We start from the raw sequence: 26334 nt of genomic DNA on the forward strand, positions 1-26334 counted from the left end.
AAAATGCACATTTGTTCTCATTCTATGATGCTGAAAGGTTAGGAGGCTTGGCTGTCCCTACTGCCCAGGTGCTACAAATCCTTCATGGGGCTGTTCTGTGCAACACTTTGGAATGCAAACTCCCTTGAGCAAGCACTTGTTTAGCATAGTTTCGCCAGTGGCCTGTCTGTCTAAGGTAGTCAGGGAATATTAAAATAGTCCTAACAATAAAATAACACTCAGTCAACCGTGTAGCCTTCTTCTGAGGGGGAGGAGAGTAGCTCACTCCCCCTAGAGGGCTTGAGAAAGATCAGTTTACAGGTTCCAGCATGGGGTGGGACCCTTCCTCCTTCCCCCGTCTTGGCACTGGCACTTGGTCTGGTGACCACCATCTCGCACTAACCCACAGTTGGGTCAGAAAACGTTACAGAAGTTCTCTCTCCCCCACCCGGAAACATACTCAGCCCTTGCACTAACCTGGCTTCTGATTGGAGGCTGGTCGTTTCGGATAATGACCTCCAGGACCCCACTATTGGTTACAGCCTGTTTGTATTATTCTTACGGTAACTCAAGACACCTACAGAGGGGAGTGGGAAAAAGTAAAAGACTGGTATTTTCACATCCCCAGGTACCAGAAACACAGAAGACTGACAACTGCCACCTGAGTGGGCCCAGGGCTGGCATCTGCCCATGTTGCCATCTGGACGGGCTGCTCGCCACAATGAGGGATCTTCTTCAATACATTGGGTGCTTCTTTGCCTTTTTCTCTACTGGGTTTTTGATTGTGGCCACCTGGACTGACTGTTGGATGGTGAATGCTGATGACTCTCTGGAGGTAAGAAGATAACAACTTCTTTTAGTGACTCATGCCAGTCCAGGTTTTTGCTAAGTCCCAACTGCCATATACAACATTCAGTGTCTTTACTAACACTAATGATGGTAAAAATAGGCAACGTGGACTATTTATTGAATCTTTACATTATTAGCTCATTTAATCCTCATAGTAAACTTATGAGGTAAGTCTTGTTATCCCATAAAACAGGTGAAGTTACTAAATAGTTCCTCTTTTTGTTTCTTAAGGATGAATTTACACAAGGATAATTAAATGATCTCTGCTACTGAGACCTCCAGAAATTCACATCTTCCATTGCTGCATATATAACATTGAAAAACATTTCAGTGCCACCCTTTTTCGAAGATAAATGTGTTACTCTTGATGACAGCATTAAGAATAGTGTGATACTCTTTTAAGGAGCATTAATAATCTAAAACATTGAGTAAGAAAAATGCTAAGCATGCAAAACCCACTCAACTACATGCAATAGAAAAAATGTTACCTAAATGATTTCAAAGTAAAAGAAAATATTTTGAGGAAGGAAATGTCTTTGCAGTGCATCCCAGTGTACAGGGGACGGGCACGGAATTAAGAAATTCTCCCTTGAAAATGAGTTGCTGTCAGGAGCTGACTACTAGGCAAGAGATAAGCGAGTAGGTTCACGTTTAAGGATTTTATTTTTCTCACTGGAGAAGCTCAGAAAGAAGTAATTTTGAAGTTAAAAAGCATTACCTGTGACCATAGGAATCCGAGAGATGCAGAACTGAGTAAAAAATCAAATCTTCAGAATTAGCTGCTATTCATTAATGAGGCTTAGGAAATTGCAGGTAAGAAAAAGAAACCGTATTTTAAGAGTTCGAAAAAAGAGTATAGAGCAAAACGATTTACTTTTTAAATGCACATCCTGAAGGGAACAATTTACCCTAGCAAATGCTGTCATGTCACCTCTATAAACTTTGGGAAAGATACTCGAATGAGCTTACATGTTTTTTATTCTAATTTTCTTTATTAAACTCTCACATTGGAGGCCCAAATGGAAAGTAATAATCATTCTATTTTTCTGTGCATTATGTTTGCTGTTCACTTTTTCTTGCTTTTAATTTTCCTCTGACTTCAACATGGCATTTCAAAACCAGTGGAGTTATGAATACCTCTTTAATGCTAGAAAGTTACATTTCCAAAAATTGTGATAGAATTGAACTATTGTAAAGGATGTCTGCTTTACATAAGTGAGCCCAGTGATGCATTTTATCTGGCCATGAATATATGCAGTGAATGAAATAAATGCCCTTTGAACAGTGCTCAGAGAAAAGTGAAAATTAAACATTCTAAAAAGTGCAGATTAAACGTTTGCCATTATCTAGACGGCCAGTGGTAGGTGATTAATACAGAAATACGTTGAACTTGAGCAAAAAATGTAAAATCTCATCTAAAGGCATTGTTAAAATATTTTCTAAAACAATTTAAAAATCCTTCTGTTTAAGCTGACATAATTGCTAACTTCATTTGATAAGAAATAATTTTAGAAAGGGCCAAACCTTGCTGAGAGAGATTGAGAGTCTTGGCATATCAAGTGCCTTCTTCTCTCATTTTAGTATAACCGACCGATTTGCCATCTGTCCCATGAAAGAATAGTTCTAGTTAAAATGAATAGAATGAGAAGTCCAGGTTACACACCTCAAGTAAATCCTTGCTAACCTTGAACAATACTTAATATTTCTTAATTACCTTCTTATTTCCCATACTTAAAATGCATTGCTATAATATTCCCAAAGAAACCTTCGCATTAAAAGAGGAACCTTCAAACAAATCAGGCCCCCTTGCCTTTCACTAATGCCTTTAGTTGTCAGGATTTGTTTTGTTTTGTTTTTTGTTTTCGTTTTTGTTTTTGAGACGGAGTCTTGCTGTGTTGCCCAGGCTGGTGTGGCTCGCTGTAATCTCTGCCTCCCAGAATCAAGCAATTCTCCTGCCTCAGCCTCCCGAGTAGCTGGGATTACAGGCACGCACCACCATGCCTGGATAAATTTTGTGTTTTTAGTAGAGACAGGGGTTTTACCATGTTGGTCAGGCTGGGCTCAAACTTCTGACCTCGTGATCCACCCACTTCAGCCTCCCATAGTGCTGGGATTACAGGCGTGAGCCACCACCTCCTGGAAGCTGTTAATATTTTTAAAGAGACAGGAATCTTTATAATAATTGCTACTTCAACAGGCCAGGATAGTTACATTATCCACAAATTTGAAGGTTTTGATACTCACCAGCTCAATTATTCTTCTCTTTTCTTGCCCCCATCCTCATTTGTACATCACCTTTGGTCAAGATAACAACTTACTTTATGTTTTTATTTTTATTTTTTTCTAGATAGAGTCTCACTCTGCACTCAGGTTAGAGTGTACTGGTGCGATCATATCTCATTGCAGACTCAAACTCCTAGGCTCAAGTGATCCTCCCACTTCAGCTTCCCTAGTAGCCAGGACTACAGGTGCATGACCCCACAACTGGCTAATTTTTAAAATTTTTTGTAAGAACAAGGACTTTCTCTGTTCTCTTGGCTGATCTCCAACTCCAGGCCTCAAGCGATCCTCATGCCTCAGCTTCCCAAAGTACTTGCATTATGGGAGTGAACCACCACAACAGCTCACTTTAAACAATTGTTGGACAAAAGACAATACAAGTGTTTTTTTGTTGTTGTTTGCTTTTAGAAAAAAAAAAGAGAATACCAATGTAAAATTTAAATAAGAAGGAGTATTATACTTTTTTTTTTACTATTTTTGGATGACGTAGGTGTGGGAGTTAGAAGAAGAGTTCTATGGTTCAATTCAGTATACAAAATATTCAAATTATGTCATGTAAAGGGAATTATGCTACTCCTACTAGGGGAGACAAAGATAAAGCAAAAATTGCCCATGCCTTCCAGAAGTTTATATTTAATTAGGAGAAAACAAAAATACACATGAAACTATAATAAAAGGCATAAATAAATTCATATTTTAAGAAAGAAATAAGCAAAGTATCATTGGGGCAGAAAATATACAGTAATTACCTTCTATGAGGGACACCAAAGCAGGTCTTATGAAAGAAAAGGCGTTAGAGCAAAGCCTTGAAAGAATGTAAAGCATTTCAAAAAGTAGAAAGGGCAGCAGGGGACTTTCAGATAAGCCGACAATGTGGCAAAAGCTCAAAGTGAAGAAAAGCTCCTGGCTTGTTAGAGGAGTAAAGTGAGTAACACAAAGCAAGAGGTAGAAAAAGCTTATAATTCTTTTGCCCACCACACTCAGCCTACCTCAAATGAAGTTCTTTGTATTAGGTAAAAATGCTAGGAAAAAAAATAGTGCACAGAATTGCAATGTACACAACCCTAAATCAGTGACCAGAGGCCCTCAGCTACCATCCTGCTGTTGTCATTATTGATTCATCTATGTCTGAGAAGACTGATGGGGAGAAGAGAATTTGGATTTTGAGATTTTTCAAGCGTGTCTTTGCATCTTAACCCTTATTAACTGTCTTCTAGTAAGCAAGTCACATTTCTTGTCTTTGGCTCAGTTTTTTCCATTATAAAATAAAGTTGAACTCAGTTGTTTCTGAAGTTCTTTTCAGTGTCTTTCTCTCTCTCTCTGTAACATCAGGTCTCCCTGACTGTCCACAACTCCACAGAGTTGGATACTCACTAAGGGACTGGTGGTGTCTGGTGCTTCCCCAGTCATTTCCATTGGAAATCTAATGGGAGTGTCCTCCGTTTTTCTGTAACTTCAGACACTCTCCCTTCCTTCTTTCCAACATTTTTCTTTTTTTCCATCATTTCTTTTTTCTGGTCTTTTTATTTACTTCCCTTTTCTCCTTTCATCCCTTTTCTTATCTTCTTTTCTTTCCCTCCTATCTTGTTCTTTTTCTTTCTTTCCCTTTCCCCTTCATCTCTTTATCCCTCCATTTCTCTGTCTTTTCTTCCTACCTTTTGTCATTTCACAAATATTTTTTACAACTTCTGTATACTTGGCCCAATGGTGGGTACAGGGTTATGAAGTAGAATGAGATCAGGAGCCTCGCTAGGTTGCTCCCAGTGTAGTGAAGGGGACAATAGGTGAACTGATAGTTATAGCGTGATGTGTCAGACACTATGATAATGAAAACCCTTAGTGGCTGACTCACTTGGTCTTGGATAATGAGTGAAGGCTACCTGGACTTGAAGATCAGGTGAGCGAGGCAGGAGAAGTAGGCAGTATTCCAAGCAAAGGAAATGACAGGAACTGTGATCAAGGTACAGGAGCATTGTATGTTTGTGGTATTTTATACATTTCATCATAGTACGAGTTTCTAGTTTAGAGAAAAGGATATGGGGGTTGGGTCATCATGGGTTTCCCATAGCATGTAAAATACAGATGTTATACCATAGGCAAGGGTTTGTCACTGTAAGCAATATGCACATGTATTTTAGAAAGATTAATTGTTCTGGCTATATGTAGGGAGAAATCAGAAAAGGTAAAATGAGGGACGGGGAGAAAAACTAGCAGACTTTTGTTATAGACCACAAGGGAAACAATAGTGATCTCAATTTGAGTGGCAGCAAGCATGAAGAAATATGAAATATGGGAAACTCTAAAAATGTCAAATTGATGAGAGTTATAATTGACTGCATGTGGGGAAGTAGGTGATGAGCAGACACAAAGTTAAAATCTGCCTTTCTGATCTGGGGCGATTGGAGGGATGGTGAAGTTTAAATGAATGAATGATTAGTGTCTATATAGAAATCTTTATGGAGCAATGTCAGCCATCCTACTATATTTTTTCCTGGTTAGTTTAAATACAACACTTAGAGATAGGAACACAATTCTTTACAGTGGAGAATATTACAGATTTAACTATGTCAGAGGGACCTGAGGTTAAATCCCACCTTACCAGGCAGTGAGTGTACGAATTTAGACAGACTATTAAATAGCTATAAACCACATTTCCTCTTCAGTAATGAGTGAATAATAATACACACATCATAAGTTTCTTGTGAGAATTAAATGAGCTTGTGTATCTAAAGCATTTGCCTGCCACAGTACCAGGCAAGTATGAATCCACCAAAAATGTTAGATATATTATTGTCTATTTGCAGTTTATTGGTTTGTTTTCATTCTGGAGAAGGAAATGACATTTCGTATAATGTTCACTGAACAGAGAAATATAAGATTTAAATTCTATCCCTATTTTTGGTATTGCTTCTCTTGGAGAAATTTTGTTTACTTCTCTATGCTCTTTTTTTTTTTTTTTTTTTTTTTGAGGAGTCTTTTTCTGTTGCCTAGGCTGGAGTGCAGTGGTGTCTTCTTGGCTCACTGCAACCTCCGCCTCCTGAGTTCAAGCAATTCTCCTGCCTCAACCAAGCAATTCTCCTGCCTCAACCTTTCCAGTAGCTGGGACTACAGGCACCTCCCACCATGTCCGGCTAATTTTTTTGTATTTTTTGTAGAGACGGGGTTTTGACATGTTGGCCAGGCTGGTCTCAAACTCCTGACCTCAGGTGATCCACTTGCCTCGGCCTCCTAAAGTGGTGGCTTTACAGGCATGAGCCACCGTGCCCAGTCACTTTTTTTTTTTTTTTTTTTTTTTGAGACGGAGTTTCGCTCTTGTTACCTAGGCTGGAGTGCAATGGCGCGATCTCGGCTCACCGCAACCTCCGCCTCCTGGGTTCAGGCAATTCTCCTGCCTCAGCCTCCTGAGTAGCTGGGATTATAGGCATGTGCCACTGTGCCCAGCTAATTTTTTGTATTTTTAGTAGAGACGGGGTTTCACCATGTTAACCAGGATGGTCTCGATCTCTCGACCTCGTGATCCACCCGTCTCGGCCTCCCAAAGTGCTGGGATTACAGGTTTGAGCCACCACGCCCGGCCCACCCATTTTTATATTTAGATCTATTTCCTTTTTGTCTGACCAGGGAAATAAGGCAGGCAATAAGTCAAATAGTAAAGGTTATTTATCAAATGCTCACATTTGACAAAGAAAATAAATTATGAGATAATAACATTGTTAATATGTTAACTACAAGATATGTAAGGCTTAATTATCTACACCAAAGAAATAGTTTTCTCACACAGTTATTAACCTCTCAAATAAAAAAAGGAAAAAAATGTTTTCACAAGATTTTATTTTTAATTCATCTTTGTTAATTATTTATTGAGAACCTGCTATATGCTGAGCACTATTATGATTAAAACTTCATTACCTCAAAAGAAAGTGGCTCACATTAGTATTTATTTTATCTCTATAATCAGGTTCTCTCCTGGGATTTCTATTTTCATTAACAATATTACAATTCTTTTAGGCACAAAGTAAATATTAAAATTATTATATTCAGCATGTACTTTGATTATATACTTTATTTTTAACCTACCAATTGATTTCAAACTTTTTTGGCAGATGTTTGAGGCTGCACATATTTTCTTATTCATCTCATGATTTCCTAAGCACCTAGCACTGGTGTACATGTAATGTGAACTCATGATACGTTTGCTCACATGAGTTGATAGAGCACCTAGTAACATACTTAGCATACCTGTTGAAAGAATGAATATACTGATGACATAATATGAGGTGATTATTGAAATTTCACATTGAACCTTAAATAAGAGGTATGTCTGTAATAAAATGACCACTGGTTTTTAAAAAGCAAGATTTCATATTTTGCTACAATTTAAATATTTTCAGGATATATATTTGGCTCATTTTTAAAAATAATATTGGAATAAAAATCTGATTCTTGGGATATCTAATAAGGTTGATGAAGAGTATATTCTGGACTGGAGAATGTGACTTTTTGCATGTTGCTTTCAAGATATAAATAAACAAAAAATAGAGAAAAAAATTAATAATTTGTATTATTTCACTCAACATAAATTGTGATCTTTATAACTGGGCAATAATCATTATAAGGTTGTAATGCCATACTTTTAAAAGGAAAACATTTTAACATATGTAACAATTTAAAAATATTGGAATGGAAATATTTGGAAAGTTCAGGTACGTCATTTAGGTCATATATTTGTGAAGAGCACAAAATTTTATTTTTCTACTAAGTTTGCATTATCCAATTTCTTATGATTTATACGTTTAGCCAGTGCTCCACAAATAACCAGAGTTAAAACAAATTTTAGCAGATAAACTCATGTTTTTCTTTCTCATCTTACGAATATAGGATATAGAGTAAAAAGAAAAGGCAACACTGATTATGATTATTTTAGTCTTGCTCCCTCATATTTATTAAAGCCTATATTGACTTCATTTAGACCCTGGAATAGTTAAGAAATATAAAATAAAACATAAAAGTAAAATGTTCAGAGTCTTAGTTAAAAAATTTAAATGAATTTTATGTTAAAATTGAAAATGTTTCCATTTCTAGTAGTAAAACATTATTTACTACAATGTTATTAAAACTTTTGCATCTTAATAAATATATCTAAGTAAGTACTAAGTAGTATCTAAGTAGGAAAGTTACATCTTCAATGTTAAAATATATCAGCTCATGGATGGTAAAGTGGTGTGAAAATTATAAATGCTTATAATTTGTATATGCAAGGTTTTTTTTTAAAGAAAGAAAAAGGTATGAAGTAGAGGAAGAAAGAGGAAGAGGGAGAGGGAGAGAGTTTTTTTGTTTTTAGAAAGAAAAAGGAATGAAGTAGAGGAAGAAAGAGGAAGAGGGAGAGGGAGAGATGCAAGGTGTTTTTTAAAAATAATATATCTTAATGTGTTCTTTTAGTTGTCTCTGTACATTTATAATCTTAATGCATATTGACAAAGAAAAATGTTTTTTGATAGTGGTTAACCAAGAATAAATATTTACAAAATCTACCCCATATATTTACTCTCCAGATAGACAGATAGAGAGATAGACAGATGATAGATAGATAGGTAGGTAAGCAGATAGACAGATAGATAGATGATAGATAGATAGATAGATAGATAGATAGATAGATAGATAGATGATAGATAGATCATAGATAGATAGATAGATACACCAATAATTTTCTATGTTACTGTTACTGGAGAAGAAATAAATGCCAAACACTGTTGAATGTCTCTAATTCTCAAGTATTTTTGAGTGTTTCTAATTCTCAAAAGTTATATAAAAAGATAAGGCAGGCAAAATTGTTGCTGCTTATATTTCAATATTGATAAGAGAAACTGGGAAAGACTAGCATGGAGAAGTCTTAATGGGAGACTGCTACAGAGACCAGAATAAGAAAACCCAGGTTTAAGTACCTAATTTATGCCACTATAATTCAAACGGGAAGAGTCATCATCTCCATGGTTTCCTAACACTTTGAAGTGACATGCTACTCATTTGTAGTACTGTAGTAAACACTTTCCCAGCCAGCTGAGTAGACAAAGTCCAAAATGACACCAAATCAAGGTAAGCTCTTCAGTCTAAATCATAATACTTTGGCTTCTGGATTTAGCAATTTTTGTTTATTTAGTCAAGTAGAATGGCACATATTAAGCAACAACTATATAATAGCCATTTTCTACCCCAAACTTCCAATAAGAATTAATATGCATTGATTGAAACACTGAGATTTTCTTATCTTCAATAAACGTTTATTAAGCACCTACTGTGTACCAACAATAAGAGGCTGTATGCTCCCTTGAAGCCAGCTGCCATGTTTGTCTTAATCATTGCAGTATCTCCAGCATTAATATAGACAGCATGTTGACTAGTAAATAACAGGCATTGAAAGAATATAGTTTTAAGAATGACAGATGCCCTAAATGCACAGATAAAAGATAATGCAATATTTCAAGGACTATAGCAGTATGGACAAATTCCTGTGGGATTTCAGGGTAGAATGTGATAAATGCCAGCTAGAGAGACTTGGGTGGTGGGGAAGCTGATGAAAAATCAGAAGTCTTTAAAATGGAGCTTGAATAATAAGTAGAAGTTTGACAGGTTGAGAGCAAGGAAAGTTATTCTCATTAGTATAATTAGTATGTACGAGGAGGAGAAAACTCAAATGCCTTAAGGAACCAACTACCAACATTCATGAGAGGCAGATTGGGTAGAATCTGTGGGGAACCTGGTGAGCACAAGCCCCACCTGAATGGGAGTAGCCACTCCTTTCTTGCTAATTGTTGCTTTGTGAGACTGGTGAGTTCAGGTATCAAGACTGACCAAGTTTCCAAGGGGAACCTGAAATCTGAACTTTACTGTAACATCTCTACACTTTAACTACTGGCAACTAATTAAGAGATTTTTTTGCTTTCCTCAAGCTTGTGATTTCTGCTTTATTGTCATACCTTAAATAAATACACCTACTTCTCCCCATTTAGGAAATAACCCACTCTTCACTTTTAGGAACAATAGATATTCATTGAAATAACATGCAGATTAGCACTGTTTTAATGTTATTTATTAATATATAAATTGGATGTTAGGAGAAATAAAATCCTCTATTTCAGACAACTCTGTCAGATTAAAAGTTACTACTTAATATTTGCATCTTTTAACCTTTAAGAAGGGTTAACAATAATATTTTAAACATCAATCTGCTTTTTAAGGACCCTGTCTTAAAATGTTCAAGAACTTAGATTTGCTTGCCTATGGGTTTCTAATAAGCCATTTTATCACAGAGGAATAAGTAAATGAAGACCACAAATATACCAGAGAACGTTCCTAAGTTTGATAAAAAACATGAAAAATTTTAACCTTGTCTTTTGTACACAAAGGCACCTTTAAGGGTGTCTCCAGTAAGTGCTATATTAACACAGAAGTTTAGTTAATTACAGCCACTATTCTCACGTACCTTAACTGAGTGTGAATACCAAGCAATCTAATAGTGTGCCCCTGAGCATTAATACCTAATGAAATTGGATTCCTTGTTTTCTCTAATGAGCTCATTGCTTTTCTAAATGTGGTCATTGCAGGTAAATGATCAATAGCCTTGAAAGTGATACCACTACTGAATTATTCTGCCAAGACAGAAATACTCTTATTAGCGTAAAATAAGAATTTTTGAATATGCATATCAGGTCACTTTCTAAACAACATCACATATAACAGGAAGGACCATAGTAGGCTAGCTTGTTTCAGTGGCTGGCTGAGAGAGTAAGAAACTGTGGACAGTCACGGTCTGATTTACGGTGGCTTCAAACTCATATCACCTAGCTTGAGTTAAAGTGAACTGGATCCAGTGTGTTCCTGTTGATTAAGAGACGGAGGGGCAGTCAGCTTTGTGAAGGTCTGTTTTCTGTTATGATACAGCAGTTCTGTGTAAACCATCTCTACTATACTTGTTTCCTAGGGCTGCCATAACAAATGACCATTAACTTGGTGGCTTAACAAAAGGTAACTTTATTCTCTCACAGTTCTGGAGGCTAGACGCTTACAATAAAGAAGTTTGCAAGGCTGCATTCCCCCCTGAAAGTTCTGGAAGAATCTGTTCCTAGCCTCTTCCAGCTTCTGGTGGCTCTAGACATTCCTTGACTTGTAGCTGTATCCCTCCAATCTCTCTGCCTCAGAGGTCACATTGCATCCTTCTTTTCTGTCTGTTTCCTGCATATGTCTCTTGTAATGAAATTTGTCATTAATTTACAGCCCACCTGGATAACTCAATATCTCCTAATCTCTATGTCCTCAGTTACATCTTCAAAAATCATTCTTCCAAATAAGTTCATATTCTGGGGGTAAGAATGTGGACATATCTTTCTGAAGGCCGCCATCTTTCTCCATCTTCACTGTGGTTAGTTGATAAAGTCCAATACAGTCACTGCTCAGGTCATTATGATGTTTAAGCACTTTACTACTACTAGTTTTATTTATTGAGCATATCGTTTATATTGTGTATAAAATTTTTAATTCTTATAACCATCTATCTTTTCCTCCTGTATACAGATAAGGAGATTGAGGATCAAAAAAGGTAAGATCTTGCCCAAGGTTGCAAAATAGGGAGTAAGACTGTCAATCTATATTGAATATTTAATGCATATATAAATTTAATGTCTATGTAATGCCTATATAAAGTTAGATGTTTGCATTCTTTAGAAATTTATGCATTAAATTTCACAGGATAGCTGTTTAACATTAGATTTTTTGGTCTCTGTGTCACACAGGGTCATATAATCTTCCAGGAAGTCCAAGGCATTGCTTCCAGCTTAAACCTAAGGAAAAGCATGCCAAAGTGAAGTTTTGCAGAATAGCCTTGGGATGAGGTTCAAGTTAGGGCTTACTTCGCCCAAAGCTATCATCCAATACCCAATTCTGGATGATTTATCTTAAAATGAATTTGGAATTCTTTTGTAAAAATTGTTTTTAAGCATTTTTAACTGTTTAAACAAATTTTTAGCACATATGCAATTTTAATGGGGTACATAGAAATGTTTTGATACATACAATGTTTAGTAATCAGATTAGGGTAATTAGCATACCCATCATCACAAACATTTATATTTTTTGTTGAAAACATTAAATATCCTTCTTCTGTCTATTTGAAATTATATTACTGTTAACAATAGTTAGCCTAGAGTGCTATAGAACAGGAGTGCACAACCCCCGGGCCACAAACCAGTACTAGCCCAGGAACTGGGCTGCACAGGAGGAAGTGAGCAGTGGACATGTGAGCATTACCACCTAAGCTCCGCCTTCTGTCAGATCAGTGGCAGTGTTAATTTCTCATAGGAGTGCAAGCCCTACTGTGAACTGCACACGTGAGGGATCTAGGTTGCATGCTCCTTATAAGCATCTAATGCATGATGATCTGAGCTGGAACAGTTTCATCCAAAACCATCCCCAACCCCCTACTCCTTGGTTCCATGGAAAAAAATTGTCTTGCATGAACCGGTTCCTGGTGACAAAAAGGTTGGGGGCCACTGTTATGGAACACTAGAACTTATTCCTCTTTTCTAGTTATAATTTTGTATCTCTTAGCACATCTCTCTTTACTCCCTGCCCGCTACCCTTCACAGCCTTCAGTATCCTCTGTCCTACTTTTTACTTCTATGCGATCAACTTTTTATAGCTTCCACATATGAATGAAAACATGCAATGTTTAACTTTCTATTCTTGGATTATTTCATTTAACATTTTGTCCTTCAGTTCCATCCATGCTGACTTGAATAAACAAATTTCATGTTGCTGAATAGTAACCCATTGTGTATATATGGCACATTGTATTTATCCATTGCTCCGTTGTTGGATATCTAGGTTGACACCATGTCTTGACTATTGTAACTAGTGCCACAAAGAGCATAGAGGTGCAGATATACTGATTTCCTTTCCTTTGAATAAATGCCCAGTAGTGAGACTTGTTGGATCATTAAAAAATGGGTTTTAAACACACTGCAATGCTTAGGAGCACACACACATACTGCTGTGTTGGAGTTCTATCTCCTCCATTAATTATGATTTCTTGGTTACCACTTAACTTTCCTGTGCCCCAATTTTCTCATTTTTAAAATGGATGATAAATAATATCTCTTAAGTTCCCTTAAGAAATAAGCAAAATAATAATATGCTAAATAATGGTAACTGATTCATGGTATAGACTCAGTATAGAAAAATTATTACCAATTGTAAGTATTTTACATATAAAGTAGTAATAGAGGTACCACATTCAGAACTGTGATGAAGTTGCAAGCAGTAGAATTTTGTTTATCACATAACACAGCTTCAAAAAATAACATGGGGCAGAGAGTTTCATAGTGCATGTCTTCCTACCAATTATTTTATTTTGCAAAGCAAAATGTTTTTATGTATTTTTTCTCCCTACATGAATTTAACCCCTTTCCTTTGCATTCCTTTTCCCACCCTGCTCTGTTATTTATTCTTTTTCGGGGAAAAATTAAGTTTTTGTTTTCCAAGATAATTCATAAACTTTACTAAACTGTTCCCAGATAGACAAGGTAATTTGAATCCATAACTGAGTCAGAGGAAACAATTGTATTAGCTCTGTTCCATATGCCTGAGCTCTAACAAGAACACCTGAAAGTATTTTCTGTTGGCATGTTTACGATTCAAAGAAATCTATTGTGACTTACAGTTCGTAGATAAAGTATGAGAAGGTTCAGGGCATTGGTACCTTTTAGCTCTAAGTGGATGCTTAGAGTCATCTGCACATCATTTCCAAGTAAAAATGGTTTACAGTTGTCAGGTTGTATGAAATAAATGCTCAGTTTGTTTACCTCCATTACATAGCTTAAACATTTATAATATATCATGGAGCAAGAAATAAGACTTGGGGACTTTATATTTTCTTTACTAGCATCTTTTCATTTATTGGTTTTCTTTGCTAATTATTTTAAATTTGTCTACTTCATATGTAAAGATAACATTTTTCTTTGTGGAGCTCAGTATTCATGATAAAGAAACAATATATATTTCTAATAGACTCAAGGTGTCAACAGTTGTCTATTGTTATATGGGTTTTTTTTTTTTTGGGTGAGTAAATGTCAGCACAGAGAAATGAAATGATTTTTTCCATAACCATAACTCAATGGTGGAAGCAGCCATAGATACTTAAATATATTTAGTTATGGTTTTATCTCTTCTAGCCGTGACTTATTTATCTACCTCCACCCTACATGACGAAGTGGTTTCATTTCCTTGTCCAGAAAGGCTTTAATTGTCAGTGCTTAAGGGAAAATATTCTAAAACCCGTTGTTTGTTGTAAATGAAATTCTGATCACCACTTACTTTGCTCTCAAACACAACAGCCGACTTCTCCCTTTGATCAAGGGGAGCTGAAGTGTGCCTGCATGAATTGTTTCACACGCTGTCTTCTCTAACATCTAGGTGAGCACAAAATGCCGAGGCCTCTGGTGGGAATGTGTCACAAATGCTTTTGATGGGATTCGCACCTGTGATGAGTATGACTCTATACTCGCGGAACATCCCTGTACGTATGCCTTAGATCTCCCTGCTTGCCAGGAAGGAGAAGGGACAGAAAACTGAGTTCAGGTTTCCATTTTGTGCTTTGTTTTCTCTTGTACTATATTAAAGCTTGGTCCAGTTTGAAATGGTTCAATTAAAAATTGACTTCATCTTCATATGTGAATGGAAATACATGCTTTAGCACATTTTCTCTTTTCTCATATATTTGTAAACTTCTTGAGGGTAAAAATATTAACTTATTCATCTCTGCTATCCCCTAAAGGGCCAGGCATAGTGCCTCATACGCAGTAGACTTACAGTACATGGTTTTTAAATTGAAATGAATTATTTAGGGTGCTGTAATTTCATGATCAGTCTGGACAGGTTAAGTGAAATGCATTCAGAGATGTTTTAAGCAATGACTTAGTTCAAATAGAAAGTTTATAATTATTTCAATTAGAGGCTTGCTAAGAAAGATAGAGGTGAAGATACAGTGGCCGAGACAGAAAGGGGTAGACAGCCAGAGAGAGACACATAGACCATGGGAATCAGTAGAAGAAAACATCAACACATGTGACACACTGTTATGGGCAATATTAAAGCTAGCTCCCTTATCTTCCCTACCTTTAGGTTTAAATTACCATTAAGGCCAGGTGCAGTGGCTCACGCCTGTTATCCTAGCACTTTGGGAGGCTGAGGCAGATGGATCACTTGAGGTCAGGAGTTCAAAAATAGCCTGGCCAATACGGTAAAACCCCATTCCTACTAAAAATACCCCCCAAAAAATAGCTTGGCATGGTAGTGGGCACCTGTAATCCAGCTACTTGGGAGGCTGAGGCAGGAGAATTGCTTGAACCCAGAAGGTGGCGGTTGTAGTAAGCTGAGATTGCACCACTGCACTCTAGCCTGGGAGAGAGAGTGAGACTCCATCTCAAAATAAAATAAAATAAAATAAAAAGTAAAATAAATCATAGTTACATGTTAGCAGAGCTCACGTTGCTATGAATAAAGAAATCTCTTATATTTAAAAATCTTATTGTTGTCTCAATCCTTCTCCATAGTGTTTATTTTTTTATTTAAGAACATTACCCTGCTAAGATGGGGTTCCATCATGTTGGCCAGACTGGTCTCAAACTTCTGACCTTGTGATCCGCCCTCCTTGACCTCCCAAAGTGCTAGGATTACAGGCATGAGTCACTGCACCTGGCCTAAAACAGACTTTAAACCCACAACAGTAAAAAATGGACAAAGAAAGGCATTACATAATGATAAAGAATTTAATTCAACAGGAAGACTTAACTGTTTTTAAATATATACACACCCAACATTGAAACACTAGATTTATAAAACAAGTACTTCTAGACTTATGAAAAATCTCAGGCAGCCACACAGTAACAGTGGGACACTTACATACCCTACTGACAGAGTTAGACAGATTATTGAGGAGGGAAACAAACAAACAAACAAGAACATTACCCTGCTAAGAAACACCAGTTCTGTTATGAAAGCAAAGTGGTTTTAGTCTCTTTCAAAGCAAATGACGGGTGATGGCAGCATAAGCCAACTTCTTTTCTCAAGATAAATAAAAAGTTAAACCCTTGGAATGTGACTTTTCACCTGAACAGCTGTTTCAGTCCCGAGGAAAGCACTTAAAATGAGTAGTGCTCTAAAATTCTTCATCTGCTATTTAAAAGTTGGGTGCCTGGAACATCTTTTAAAACATAATTCATAAGTCCTTTATTTTATTTTTGTTAAAAAAGATTCTCTTAGTTCTTCTTCCTTTCCCCTCTCTGTGCTAACCTAGTTCTACCTACGAAGAAACACTATTTGCTGAACAGGAATGAACATTTAGCCTGTTCTAAAACTTCATTAAAATGGATTTTAAATCATAAGCTGAGAAGAAAATTAAAAATGAAATATTTCAGACTTTTAAATCCTGTTATATACATTTATGCAAGAATAAAATATAATAACTCATAAGCTCGCTGCATAGAGGAAACTACTGTTTATATTTAAATATGTTCCCCTTTCGCCTTTGACCTATGCTATCACGTTTCCCTTTTTTAACCTAGTACTTTCAAATAATAAAGACCCATTACATTTCTTTAAGAAATTCTACCACATTTAAAGACAGCAGAGATGAAAATGTACCCTAGGAAAACGACATATCTATACCCTCTAGGTTGGGATGTTACTTATGAGGAAGTAAGATTTTATTTTTACTTTTTGCTATCTTTCACACAACTACAATTAGATAACTCTTTTCACTGTCCTATATACTTAAGGTGTTTAATCCAGACAAATATGTTTGTCATGGCTCCAGCTGACATAGATAATTTAAGTCCCCATAAATCAGCATATTAACACTATTCTGGCAGTCAAGTCTCACATGATCCCAGAAAAAGAAATTTATCACTGACCAGCATGACCTATCTGCTTTCAAGACTCCCTTCCTGTAGCCAGGCTGGCCATGGGGCCCCTAGTCCACCCTGTAGGCTCTTCAGAGACGCTACATGTGGAATAGGAGTTGGAGAGTTCTGAAGGGAAGAAGAGTTTGAATGAGTTCAGACGGCCCTATTCTGATGATAGTGTTGACCCCAGGTAGTACTGTGTTCCAAAGGGTACTTGCAAAATTTCAAGGGAGGCCATTCAAAGAACAAGAATCTTTTGGCTTAGGGCACAGAGTAGGAGGCCTACTTATATATGCTATTTAGTGATCAAGAAGATGTGTTGAAATAGTAATATTATCCAATGGATTACGTATTTTTCTCTTTCCTCAATTTTGAGAAAAATGAGATTTAAATTTGGAGCATTTAAATTTTTGTAATAATGTTAAGTTTTGAGATTTTATGAATTGTTTTAGAAACAAATATTCATATATATTAAGATAATTATAAATAGTATATTAATGAGGTAGGGGCTGATTTTATGCATTGATTTTCTCTCTCAGATGCATCATAATTTTTTAAAAATTTTAAGTTAAGGAATATTGGCTGCATTTTTGCAAGCAACATATTTCCAGATAAGCCCTAAGGTTACCTACCACTGGAGAAAAACAATTTAAAATACAAGGAAACCCCATGTCATTATGAAAATAAAACATAATTGCTGTACCATAAAACGAACAAATTGTATTACTCTTCTCCATCAGTCAGCTAGAATAGTAATAATTCTGACTTCAGTTAATTAAACTTCTATTTAAGATACAATTTCCCTAAATTGAGCTCAGCATAAGTATAACTCAGAGTTCAGGAGGCTTCCACAGTTGAAGATGCTTCTACTGCAGAAGATAATTACTACTATTCCACTTTCGTCTTTCTGATCTTTTTTTTCCTGGACTGTCTACCATATATTCTTATAGTCTGTAGCTTTAAAATATGGTCATTTGACAATGCAAGGTTGAAGGCTTAATATGCAGTATTGGCCAAGAAGAGTCATGATTTAAATAGCTGAAAGAGAAAATGATCTAATTTCCAGAAATACCCTTCTATGTAATAGCACAAACTCACTCTCCTTCTTCTAATGATCTCCTGATGGGTTCTACTATGCTGAATTGGCAAAAGAAAAAAAAGTCTTGAAATATTTTATTCTCCTACGCTGTGTCAAATTTTAACCAATTATTATTATTTTTCAGTAAAATTTAAAACAACTATAATGATTATTTATTCAATATTTATTGTGAAATTTTTGTAGGACAGATGTGCTACCTTCGATTCAGCAATCAGCTACAATATTTGTGAAGGAGACATTTTCCAGAGCATGAGGCGAAAAGGAAAACATTTCTTTATTCCTCACTATCTACCAGAATCCTATCTGCCAGCATACCAACAAAACTAAGTAGTAAACAGTGCTTAAGCAATAATGTCAATAATCTAATATTCTTTAGTTTTATGAAAACGTTAGGGGTACTCATGTCCAAGTGTAAAGTCTGACTTTTACCAGTGGGTGTGTGAGTGTTCCCTAGTTGTCTGATTTTGTTGCTATGTCTCTATGAGTTAATATGTTTCCTTCCTCTGACTCTGCTTTAACCATATGCCCTGGTCTTCCAGTGAAGCTGGTGGTAACTCGAGCGTTGATGATTACTGCAGACATTCTGGCTGGGTTTGGATTTCTCACCCTGCTCCTTGGTCTTGACTGCGTGAAATTCCTCCCTGATGAGCCGTACATTAAAGTCCGCCTCTGCTTTGTTGCTGGAACCACACTACTAATAGCAGGTACTGGTTTGGCTGGACGAGCAATAGGGGTAGGGAGACTGTGCTAAGGACTTGAAGTAAAGGAGTGTGTTGCTCTGAAGCTGCTCATTTTCGCGTTGTACGTGACTTCCTTTTCTAGATTGAAAAACTAAAGATCACATCTACCAGCCCTGCTGACTTTAATTTGAAGTTAGGTAATTTGTCTTTTGTTACTATCTCAGAACAAAATATGAAGCTCTCAGGCCAGGTGCGGTGGCTCACGCCTGTGATCTCAGCACTTTGGGAGGCCAAGGCAGGCAGATCACTTGAGGAGTTTCAGACCAGCCTTGCCAACATGATAAAACCCCGTCTCTACTAAAAATACCAAGCCAGGCATTGTGGCATATGCCTGTAGTCCCAGCCACTAGGGAGGCTGAGGCAGGAGAATCGCTTGAACCCGGGAGGCGGAGGTTGCAGTAAGCTGAGATTGCACCACTGCACTCTAGCCTGGGTGACAGAGAAAGACTTCATCTCAGAAAAAAGAAAAAAAAAAAAAAAGCTTTAAAACGATGTTTCAGCCATTTAGAAAGTTACATAACTTCCATTGTTAAAATAATTTATTTTGTAACTGTTACTGAAGTTAAAATCCTAAAGTAACCCCAAAGCCTACCTCCTTACCTGTACCCACCTCTACCAACCCCATCAACTCTTGTTAGCAATAAACTAAAAATTGTACCAAGTCCTATGTTACACTTTTCCCATGTGCTAACACATCTGTTCATAAATGTAGCAATAGGCAGATCATATTGTTATCCCCACTTAAGACGCAGATAAAGAATTGAAGTTTTGAAGACTTCAAGTGTGACTATAATAAATCAAAAAGCACTTTAAGTAGGGTTTATTAGTGAAACAGCAAAACCGATACTTTATTCAGGTCTGTCTTCAACTTCAGAGCTTAGTCCTTTTCTTTTACAATATAATGTCTTCTTGTCTGTTAGCAGGAAAAATCTTGTCTGTTAACAAACCGAATATAAGTGGGAGCCTGACCAGGCAGTGTGGGGTAGTAAATCGATACGGAGTTTGGAGCTAAAAACACTTGGAGATATGCATGTGTGACGTCTTCACCCATATCTCTGTTTCCTGATCTGCAAAGGAGATGAAGCTAAGGTGGTAACATGTACCCTAAATTGCTATGGTGAAGATTCAGTGTGGGCACAGCAAAGTCTTAGCTGACTGCCTAAGCCTTTATATGCTCAAAACTTGGGTCTCCCTGATTTTTACACATAAATGTTGAGTCAACATCCTAATTGCCCTCAGATTGTATTATAAAGTTATAAAAATTTAGAATTCTTCCCCTCTTTAAGCCATTTATTTCATTATCTAGCCCACTGCCAGCAAAAAACTTTTTAATATACAATGTATTTTATTTAACAGATTTAAATATTATTTAATCTAATTATTTATGGTTATACAGTTTTGTTCCAGAATATTTTTGAGACATAATCAGTAAATACCAATCTTACATAAAACAACAAAACAAATAACATTAATAAAATAAGTCACGGAAGAAAATCCTGATAGGAATGACTGAAGAAATAACTAAATAAAAAGGCAAAGCATGTCCTAAACTTTGGAAACATTATTCACAATTAGTGTACTATAAAATTTATTTTTTAAAGTTTATACTCTGTTTTGAGGTTTTAGAAAATGAATTTCTATCTAATTGAAAACTGCAGATAATGCTATTATAGAAAAGCTTTTGCAATTTATACTGCATTTTCTAAAGGTTATATGTGTATTATCTGGTCCTTCTTAAAGTTCTTACATTAAACAATTAGGAGAAGAATGAAGTTAAATAGTGATTTAAGTAGATATCTCAGACTCTCTAGGGAAAAAAATTTAAATTTTTTTGGAAACTATATATTTTATTTTATTATTTTGTTTAGATTTGGGAAAGACAAATGTATCTATATTTTATCTCATTAGATAGTGAAACAACTCTGGAAAGTAATTTGAAGAGATTCTTTGTGAACACATGAATCTAATTTAGCATAGAGCAACAAGTTTGAAATGAAAGAAAAGCAGGATCCAGTGATTTGGGGGTTGGTGGGCAAGATCTTGATCTTAATACTAATGTTGGTGTAACTTCAGGATATCAATAAGCATACATTCAGAAGTAAATAACTGAAAATCCAACTCAAGCAGGCTTAGACAATATATAGATTACTGATTTCCTCTAATTACCTTCTGCTAGGCATTTAGTGTGTGGAGACTACATATTTTTAAAACACTCTTTTAATGCAGTGTTTTGTCGCCCAATCCACCACGTTTCTTTCTTGCATCTAGGCTTCGACGTGCAATTTATACCTTTAAAACAACAGGAATCTACCGGCATCATTTCAAACCAGTTAATTGTCAGAGAGGCTAATCTGTGGAGATATATTTAAAGGAAATAATGTTTCTTCGTCCATTCTTATATGGTGTGGAGGTAGTAGATAAATATTTATTTGAAAATAAAAACACTTTTTACGTCAATTATTTGTTTTTGACCTCAAAACACCGAAATCAGTGACTTTAAAGACAGTTTTCACATGGGTTCTGATTATGTAGCTGGCATAGCTTCAAAACAGAGTATGTGGAGCAATAAATATTCATAATGGTATTTACTCACAATTGAAAAATCAATGTAGAATGAACATATGCTCTATGTTATTTGTGTTAGACTATATTCTGTTATGTTTGGTTTTGTTTTTAATATTTTCTTTTATACAATAGTAACATGGCATTAGAAAAACAAGAGAATTAAAGAAAACCATAATGACAAGTTTAGATTTACACAAACAAATGAGCACTGCATTATTTAATTTTTTGTATTTTCTTTACATATAAACTGAGATAAAATTGATGAAAAATGAGAACACATGGACACAGAAAGGGGAGTACTAAACAGTGGGGTCTATTGGGGGGAAAAGGGGAGGGCCAGTGGGAGGGGGAAGTGGGGAGGGATAGCCTGGGGAGAAATGCCAAATGTGGGTGAAGGGGAGAAGAAAAGCAAAGCACACTGCCATGTGTGTACCTACGCAACTGTCTTGCATGCTCTGCTCATGTACCCCAAAACCTATAATCCAATAAAAAATTAAAAAAAAAAAATATGAGACGGAAGGCAAAAGAAAGAGACAGAAGAAGTATCCAAAGTTTGGGTTGCCCACGAATCCTTGTTATTGTTGTTAAATCTCGGAATGATGCCAGCCGTTTTGGGTAGTAAGCAGGCATTTTTGGGTTTAAATTCAGAAACTGTTCCCTATTATTTGCTGCATCCTCCTTTCTTTCAGGTGCCCCAGGGATCATCGGCTCTGTGTGGTATGCTGTCGATGTTTATGTGGAACGTTCTTCTCTGATTTTGCACAATATATTTCTTGGTATCCAATATAAATTTGGTTGGTCCTGTTGGCTTGGAATGGCTGGGTCTCTGGGTTGCTTTTTGGCGGGAGCGGTTCTCACCTGCTGCTTACACCTTTTTAAAGGTAAGAATAAAATAAAAGAGCAAACTTCCTTGCCTCCACTATCTTTTTTCCCAAGCCAGTGAAACCACATTTCAAAATTTAAAAATAATGCTATTTATTTAAATTCCTATTACCATAAAAAATTCCAATTGTTCAAGGGAAAGTGAATGGTATCCATATATATATAATTATAATACACATATGTGTATAATTCTAATATACATATATGTATGACTCTAATATACATATATATTCTAATTATATATTTTTATAATTACATATAACCTAATATATGGTTATAATAAATATATAATTATACATAATATATATTATTGTATGTATGTACATACATAGGTATATATGCATCTGTACATATGTGTACAGTTACATATATGCACATGTACATATGTATACAGAAACATGTGTATAGGCACATACTACAAATGCATTTGTACGTATATGCATATATACACATATACATATATGTGTGCACACACACATGCGCATATATATATATCTTTACCCACTCAAATAAATGTATGTTTAGTGTTAAATGAAGAAGTGCACTAAGAGCCAGCCTCTTGTTAAAGAGTATAACATGTTATATTGGGTTTCTAAAAACATCACCTTAGAAACTCAGGGAATACCTCTCCTGACTCTTCATCATAAAGAAAGAAAAAGAAAAGAAAAGAAAAAAGGAAAACAACTTGGCTGAATTTTAAACCTATAGTAACTTTCAGAATGCAAATCTTAGATGGTCTTCTAGGATTCTCCTTAGAGTTCCAAGATACTACCTACTTTGACTATCTATATTCTTGCTCCTTTTGAGGAAGAACGTATAAAATGGTGTTTTATAATTTTCCAAAGTTCACTGAATCCTACTTATTTTTATATCTCTTTCAAACAGATGTTGGACCTGAGAGAAACTATCCTTATTCCTTGAGGGAAGCCTATTCAGCCACGGGTGTTTCTCTGGCCAAGTCATATGCAGCCCCTCGAACAGAGACAGCCAAAATGTATGCTGTAGATACAAGGGTGTAAAATGCACATCTCACGCTGCTGTGCTTATATATGATTTAATCAATCAATATGGTTACATTGATAAAATAGAAAGTCAATCTAGAAACAGTAATTTAGAATTTATGTTCAACTAAATTAATTGTTGGTTAATCAAAATGTTTGATTCTCCTGTACTTTTCCTTTCTATTACTCTCTTAATTTTCCCTCATTCTCTCTGCTAACCTTCCTCCTTACGCAGGCACTTTCCCCGTATTTTAAGATTAGTCTGCTAGGATGTAGAAATATTTGTTTGTGATTTCTACATAGCTGTTACAGAGTATGACATGGTAATATTAAAATGAAATGATACTTAAATAGAAAGCAATCTCAAAAGAGGCCAGGAACTCTAATCTTTGAAAAGATGTACAAACTTACCTTTCTCCCTGGCTTTTGGTTTACCTTTTGTATTTTTAACAAGTGGGTGAATTATTTGATAAATATGAGGAAAATTGTTCTTTTAAATTCAAGCTAGTATATCAATGCCTACCATTACTCTGATTGTATTAAAACAGAAAAAGAAAATAACTTTGTATACCAGCTACTGGTGAGAGTTAAAGACAAGCTCCCTCCTCCCACACACTCTAAATGTCAAAGGCAAATGCTAAATCAATACTGGAGCTTCTGATGAATTTCTACCTCATTAACAACCTAAGGGATCCGTGTATTATTTCACCACTATTCTAGCATTGCCTATATATTGTCAAATTATTAGACTACAGAAGTAATAACTCAACCAGAGAATTTTATTTATTGATTAAACATCCAAGTACTGTTGTAATGTAGTATGTTAGAATTCACCAATTCAAGTGCCTACATGCTGCTGAATCATCAGCACCAAGCAATATATTAGACATATGGCAAAATTTAAGAAATATATGTTGATTTAAATAAATAAAGGTTCAAAACTCTACTGAGAAATCAATGTTCCTCATAAAATGTTGGAATACAGAATTATATATATAAAGAACTGGCTAATGGAATTCCATTCATATTCATAATGTAATCATCTTGAACTTTTTAAATTGTAGTTTTTTTAAAGATTATAAAATTTAATCTCCAGTTTTCTAATTACTTGTCATTAACGTTAGTGACACTAATACCTTTAAGGTACCTTTGCATTACCTTAAAAGATTATCTGCTGAACTAGAAGTTAGTTCTTTGAAAAAATAGAAATTAAGTTGTGAATTTCTAAACATGTGGAAATAAGTGTTTCCAATTTAAAGAGCAAAGAATAATGTGAAAATTAGCTTATGATTCCTACCACATGGATTAACATTTCAAGAATGTTGTTTATTACTTCCCACAGTATCTTCAACAGTATTCTCTGAAGCAATTCCAATCCAGTTGGAGAATTAACAGCAATAGATTTAACTTTATCTCATTTTTATTATTAACTGTGTAATTGACATTAAAAATATTTGTAAATCATATGCACTAGTTATTTGATTATTATTCTATGCATTTAAAAAATAATTTTGTGTTTTCCCTCACTCTTGGTTTTTAGCTTGTATTCTCATTTTTATTTGATAATCTATTATCTGTCATGCTTTATCTATTCCAATACGTCTCTTGAAAGCTTCATGGGGGAAAGGCAGGACAAAAATAATTACATAGTTCATTAGATTTTAAAAATGTAATTTTTTTATTTTAAAGGTTTTATTTGTGTAAGAAAATATTTCAAAGAACCATGATGATAATTGATATGTGTGACTATTTTGAGTTTTGTCTCAATTAAAACATTTTTTATATAATGGGAAGAATGTCAATATTTGTTTTTAAAAATGTATTTGAAATATTCATTTCTAATTCATTGTAATTTAATGAAGCATCCCAAAATAAAGCATAAGGAAGACAATGCTTCATATGGCAACTAGTGAACAACAAAATAAATACTAAACGATGAAGCTGTAATAATGGACAGGTTGTGGTGCACCATGACATAAAAGAAAAAACATTATGTATTTATTTATCCAAAAGTATATGCAAGTAGGATTATTAGACTGAAATATTAAAACAGCTCACTAAATACTGACTACTACAATTTAGGCATGCCTATTAACTGCAATATAAGGAAAAAAATTTAAAAATTGGGCAATCCTATTTACTCCTTTATTAACCATTTTCTAAAATCAAATTTGTAAATTAAAATTAGACTTTCATTATTATAAAATGTGTATATGTGCATTGTAAAATCTTTGTGTAAATATCAGAAAGATTCAGAAATATATCTTATTTCAAGACCACACACCATTATCACCATGTTCTCTCTACCTAGGACATCACTACTACTAAAACTTTATTGAACGTCTGCATAGACTCTCAGATGTTCTCCATTTATGCACATACACTTAAAGACATTCATATAAATATGTATCTCTTTTTGAAGAGATCATTTTATATATTGCTCTATACTTTTTAATCTAACCTCTGATTTATGGTAGCAATACATTTTCATATGTAATATCTAGTCTATGTTTAAATTTCCTCTAACATTTTAAAATATACTAATCAGCTACTTTGTCCAAAAAGGATCTATATTTCATTTTGTTAAGTCCCTTAAGTAACTCTTAATCAAACTACATTTTTTCCCACTGATTTCTCTAATAATCAGTGATGTTGAACTTTTCTTCATATGTTTGCTGGTCATATGTATGTCTTCTTTTGAGAAATGTCTATTCATATCCTTTGCTCATTTTTAAATGGTGTTGCTTGTTTTTTCTTGTTTAAGTTCCTTATTTATGCTGGATATTCGACCTGTGTCAGAAGGATAGATTGCAACAATTTTCTCCCATTTTGTAGGTTGTCTGTTTACTCTGTCAATAGTTTCTTTTGCTGTGAAGAAGATCTTATATACCAAGGAATTTAAATCAATCTGTTATAAAGACATATGCACAAGTATGTTCATTGCAGCACTACTCACAATAGCAAAGATATGGAATCAACTTAAATAC

At 35.2% G+C, this 26334-nt stretch overlaps 1 protein-coding gene across 6 annotated transcripts; it reads left to right on the plus strand.

Annotated features, from left to right (window-relative positions):
* Nucleotides 1-384: 384 nt before the first annotated feature.
* On the plus strand, nt 385-25134 carry CLDN16 (claudin 16). Of its 6 annotated transcripts, none has more exons than XM_035274767.3 (6): nt 385-814; nt 14572-14674; nt 18699-18863; nt 22154-22345; nt 23232-23340; nt 24690-25134. In XM_035274767.3, the coding sequence occupies exons 1-6, from the start codon at nt 491-493 to the stop codon at nt 24709-24711; spliced, it is 915 nt and encodes a 304-aa protein (XP_035130658.3). In that variant the 5' UTR covers nt 385-490; the 3' UTR covers nt 24712-25134. The 6 variants fall into 6 exon arrangements, with proteins under 6 accessions (XP_035130658.3, XP_035130661.1, XP_035130660.1 ...); XM_035274770.3 differs by having other exon boundaries at nt 385-524; nt 608-814; nt 23232-25134; XM_035274769.3 differs by having other exon boundaries at nt 385-514; nt 608-814; nt 23232-25134.
* Nucleotides 25135-26334: the final 1200 nt, after the last annotated feature.

Source organism: Callithrix jacchus, chromosome 15 (genome assembly GCF_049354715.1).
Source record: "Callithrix jacchus isolate 240 chromosome 15, calJac240_pri, whole genome shotgun sequence".
In the NCBI taxonomy this organism is placed as follows: domain Eukaryota; kingdom Metazoa; phylum Chordata; class Mammalia; order Primates; family Cebidae; genus Callithrix; species Callithrix jacchus.